A 5,230-nucleotide genomic window follows, 5' to 3' on the forward strand; every position below is an offset into this window, starting at 1 on the left:
TGCCCGAATCTGGGGCCTGCCCAGCCCAGGATTCTGGTTGAAGGGAGCAGGTGATCCCAACTGTCAGGGAAGGTGAAGGAAGAACAGGGAACCCAAGGAAATCTCGTGTGACCTCTAGAGGCTGTCTGAAAGACTGATCAGGGATGCGGAAATATCACATCCACGAAAACCTGAGACTTGCCCTGGAAGGCAGCTTGCCATTTTCAAATCAAGGGTATGGAGTTGACTGGCTGCAGAAGGGGCTGTTGGCTGCCTATAGGACACCAAGGATGAGGAAGCCACCTTCTGTGTAGCAGTTTCTACCAGGTTGGCCTGCAGGCACCAGAACAGACTCAGTGCCCCCACCTCCAACCAAGAGACTACCCTGCCCTTTTCTTCGGCACTCCATGTACCTTCCCTTTGGCTCAGCCACGCACAGGGATGTGGCTTCTGCCTCCACCTGGCTACTGAAACGAAAGAGGAGACCTGATGGGATTTGGTAACTGAGGTTCAAATATGAGGGCTAAGAGGAACTGAGGATGCCATCCAGTTTCTGGCCCAGATGACCTGACCATGTGTGTGGTGGCACCAGAGGGACATAATGGCTCCAGAAAGAGGACTGGTCTCCCGAGTGGGAGGATAAGCTCCAACATGTTCCTCAACAGCACGGAAATAACCATGCAGGAAAGACCACCGGCGTCAAGCCCTGTGGGAGAGCAAGGATGCTCACAACGGAAAGGACAGCGACAGGGTAGAACTGGGACAGTGAACTGCAGGAGAAAAGGAGAGAAAGATCAGGGTTCTAGGAGGGCATCAGTTCCTGTGGAAGGGGAGGGAGAATAGCGCTGAAGAAGGGGACTTGTGAGACCTTGAAGTAGGAGGAGAAGAGGTGGGACCATGAGCAAGGCGTGTAAGGGAAAGGCAGGAAATGCTGCTGTGGCCAGGCAGGGCCCCCACAGCACCTAGACCCAGGGCACTGTGGTGAGCCCGAGTGCAGGGCTGCTGCTCAGAGGCCAGCCCAGGCGCCCCGCAGGGAGAGGGCCCACCACAGAGCGCCAGGGGAATTGTTCTTCAAGAGCCAGGGAAGGGAGCAACACACCGAATCCCCCAACACTCCCAACAATTGCAGACAGGGCAGACCACAGACCACAGACCACAGAATATGAGAACGACTTTATTTCAAACTGCTTTGAACTGCGTTGGGAAGTGAGCCAATGCAGGGGAAGAGCGAAAGCCCTGGCTGAGGAGGATACGGAGGAAACCCGCTTGGCTGCAGCTCTGGAGCTCCAAAGGTAGCAGCTGCTTGTCTTGTAGGAAGATGCTGGCTCCAACCTGTGAAACAGCAGGCTCAGGGACCGGCCCCCAGCCAGGGCCAGCCCACAGCTCTCCTAAGCTACCAGGATTGTGGGATGGGGCATGGTGTGTGCAACACTCACTTCAAAGGTCCTGGAACTTGTCAGTGAAGGACTGTGTGGCCGCTGAAACAGAGAGGCAGAACCGGGCACTCCAGACCCAGGGAAACAGAAACTCACCCCCTGCCCCTGTGGGGAACCATCTAGCCCTGCAACCCGATACCCCACCAGCCCTGGGACTGACTCACCCACCCGTCACCTGAATTAAATGTGGAAATGCCTTCTAAGCGGGAAAGTGGTTCTCAGGTGCTGGGGCATCCCAGAACCGTTCAGAATGTGTTTCAAAGACAGATAAGCCAGCCAGCAAGCAAAAACCGTACAAGCCCTACCAGGCAGCAGTTAAAGGGAAAACACATGCAGTATCTCTAACCGTCCTAAGAGAAGATCTCTGGGACTCGTGGACTAAGTGCACACGGAGTTCAGACGACACATTGCTGTCTGTGCACACCCCTAGCTGGAAAGGCACAGAAGGCTCCAGGGCCAGGCTTTGCTTGGTTCTCTTCCCCAGAGGAAAGTCAGTCCCAGTGACGCTTCCTTTATCTGCAGCCCACCCCTGCCCCCGGCACCTGCAGAAAGACACCGCTGTCCATCCCTGCCCCAGCCAGGGCTCCGTCATACCTAGTTGCTGTGTAAGGTCATCAATTTCCCTCTGCAGCAAGATGCACTAGACCAGCAGACACCAGAGGAAGAAAAATAGAAAAATGGTTAGTCAATTCTGGCCTCCTCTCTCCCCGGCCTCCCTCTCTCCCCCAGCCCTTACAGCCCCCACAGCCTGCAGCCCAGTGGTGAGGTGGGTTGGCACAGAATCCTCAATGGAAAGGAGGCACCCTCTCTCCGTGGGGTGTGGAAGGTGGAGGCAGGGAGTGGGGGGACACAGAAGTCAGTTTAACCTGGACATGGATCCCACCATCTACTGTGGACCTCTATTTCTAGGAGCCACACAAAGCATTACCCGAGGACAGCCCTGGGCTCCAGGGGGCTGCTGCTGCCTTTTCTGTCTTGGGAGATGGACAGGCGGCTGCTGGTTACCTGAAAGAGAACACAAAATCCAGCTTCCAAGCCTCCCAGTGAGGTGGAAAGGGCCTAGCAGGGTCTAAAGTGAGGCACCATCACCCTCTGCTGGCAACACGTTGCCCCTGCTCTGCCCAGCATCTCCAACCCTCCCTCTGGGACTGTCTTCCCTGTTCTCCCGCGTGAGCCCATCTGCACCTGTGGCCCCCTAGTGTTGTGACTCCGGGTTGGACTCCAGCAGCGCGGCAGCCACAGCCAGGCTCTGGGAGGGCCAGTGTGGCTGAGCAGGACTTAACAGAAAAGGGCTCAGTACCACCGAAAGTCTCCTTCCAGAGCTGGAGTGTGGGGCGCTGCTCCAAATCATCCCCCCACCACACAAACCCCACTCAGAGAGGACGATGTGGCTTTAAGCCAGCCCTGTGGATACCCCGTTTCCGGTGATACAGCTGCCTGGGTGGGCAGGGAAGCCTGGGAACAAGGCTGAGCCCCCAGAAGCGACAGAGCCAGAGGCTTCCCTCCCCACCCCTCTCCCCTCCACCCCTATCAAACCCGAAAGACTCACCGGAGGGTGCATGGCATCTGGGTACGAGGCCTCCGAGGCTGCAGGCCAAGGGCTGTGAACTTCCCAGAATTTGGGGAGTTCTGATGTTGGGGTCGCCACTGCTGAATTCTCCATGACGCACAGACAGGCGAGGCAGCCCTGGCCTGTGGGTGGGAAGCTAAAACAGAAATTTCTGAGTCAGGCTGGTAGGGGGTGGGGGGGTGAGTACATGTTGGGAGGGTTTGTGGTAAGGTGGAGACTCCAGAACCTAATCTCATTAGCACTTTCTCCCTCAGTCAGCCGGAGGCCAGCAGGCAGAGGCCAGCCAGGGAAAACACTGGGGATACTGAGATAGCCCCGGCCGCCTGTCAGGTGGCTCAGGCAACAGCTAAGGAAGGAGGAATCAGGAAGTTGATGAGCCTAGGTGCCCCAGCTTTGCAGTCCATACTTTAAGAGGTCACCCCATCCAAACCAGCTGCCAGCCCTGCCTTCCGTCCCAGCTCCTCCATGGAGGAGGAAGCAGGACCCCTGCCGAGTGTCCGGAGGCATGCCGGTCGCATACCAAGTGCTCCCCTTAACGTGTGCCCCTACGACGAAGACCCCGATCGGTCATTCTAGTGTCCCTGGGCTCCCGATGACAACCCTGGAGCAAGGGACAGAGGGGGCATGGGTAAACAGGTGTGTGCTGGAAGAGAGGAGGCGTCGGGGGAGACCAGAGGAGTAGGAGGGTGAAAAGGGAGAGGAGGGCAAGAAGTCCCAAGGCCTACTTCCATGGGCCCTTGGGACCTCATCTCTATTTGGGTCATTATCTTCTCTGGCCGCAGCCTGGGACTCCCTGGTCTTCCTCCCTGCTGGTTTCTTCCCAGGGCTGCTGTGCTTAGGCTTTTGGGGTTTCTTGGACATCCCCTGCGGCCGCACACCAGACAATGGCGGGAAGGTGGCCGGCTCCAGGGGAGCGACTGAGAGTCTCTCTCCGCAGGCAGGAAAGGCTCTTCCCGGGGCCAGTTGAGAGGCACCCCCTAGGGACTTCTTCTCCTGGGCTATCGTCCTCCTCGAAAGGCCCTGGGGCAGGGCCCCTGCAGCGGCAGCTCCTGAGCAGCTGGGCCTGACCTCCACCTTTCCCCAGGCCCTGCTCTGCATTTTCTTCTGGCGAGAGTCCTCCAGCTCACCCACAGCCGGCGTCTCCACGACTGGAGTGAGTCCGCGGGGAGCAGAGGTCAGGAAAAGGCCCAGCACGGGCAGGTAACTCTCCATGCAGTGGAAGCTTGCCTGTCTGGATGTGTCTGCTGGCTTCTTGGGGCTGCCGGGCTTGGCCTGGCTTCCTTCATTGAGGCGAATGCCCACCCTCAACAGCGGTAAGTCGCTGCTCTCATCTGGGGAATCAGAATCGTGCCCCGCGGGGCCTTTCGCGGAGGGCTGCTGGGGATCCACGCGGCCACTCAATCTGCTCTTCGAGCCACTTTTCCGGGTTCTCCCAGGCCCGGCCTGGCCCAGGACCTCTGAGGTGGAGACGGCCGGCAGAGGCCTGCTGCCGTTTTCCAGGGCTGGGGCCCAGGGCGCCTCTCCCACTGGGATCGACCTCCAGGTCCACCCAGATGTCAGCGGACCCTTTGGCAGCGGCGCTTTCTGGGGACTTGTTTCCCTGGAAGCTGGGCGGTGGCACGATGGCAGCTGGCTCGTCAGCCAGGTAGGACGAGCAGTCCACACGGTCCCCTTGGTTGTCGACTGGGGTGTCAGGCCGGCCTTCCCAGCCCCAGAGCACCACCCTTCCCTGCTCTGTCAATTCACTCTCAGACTCGAAGCTGAAGCCCTCGGGATCTGTGAACCCGCTCTTGCCTTCGCCCTCACCCTCGCCCTTGCTGCTGTGCAGCACCCCCAAATCGAGGCTGTGGTCATTCCCGTGGCCACAAGGGGCTCCTGAAGTGGCCATGCCAGCGCCAGCCTGCTCGCCACCCTCAGGCCCAAAACCGGCCCCCCAAACGGACACCTCGTCTGGGGAGCTCATGGCGCCAGTCCGGGCAGCCTGGGCTGTGGGGAGACCGTCTTCCTGGTAGCCGTGGGAGGGAAGAGCCAAGCCCAGTCAAGCCCAGCCAAGGGGGCCACGGGACAGGAACAGCAAGGCCTGCAGGTCACTGCCGTCCTCTCCCTAGGTGGCAGTAGGAGATGTCCCTGACATCGGTGGCTTCTGTGCACCCTGGAAGCCTGCACCGTGCCTTCTCATTGGTCCACCCTCTGCCAACCAGTGCTCCCTTTGTTTGGCGAGGCCTCTGGGCTTTAATCAATAGGG

The 5,230-nt window shown here is 59.2% G+C and overlaps 1 protein-coding gene across 1 annotated transcript; it reads right to left on the reverse strand.

The window, feature by feature from the left end:
* Window positions 1–1,416: 1,416 nt before the first annotated feature.
* LOC100583256 (uncharacterized protein CXorf49-like) lies at window positions 1,417–4,948 on the reverse strand. Its single transcript, XM_012498786.2, is given in 6 exon segments — window positions 1,417–1,457; window positions 2,010–2,055; window positions 2,344–2,420; window positions 2,965–3,123; window positions 3,717–4,401; window positions 4,403–4,948. Coding segments are annotated over 6 exon segments (1,554 nt in total).
* Window positions 4,949–5,230: the final 282 nt, after the last annotated feature.

This window comes from Nomascus leucogenys, chromosome X, assembly GCF_006542625.1.
Source record: "Nomascus leucogenys isolate Asia chromosome X, Asia_NLE_v1, whole genome shotgun sequence".
In the NCBI taxonomy this organism is placed as follows: Eukaryota; Metazoa; Chordata; class Mammalia; order Primates; family Hylobatidae; genus Nomascus; species Nomascus leucogenys.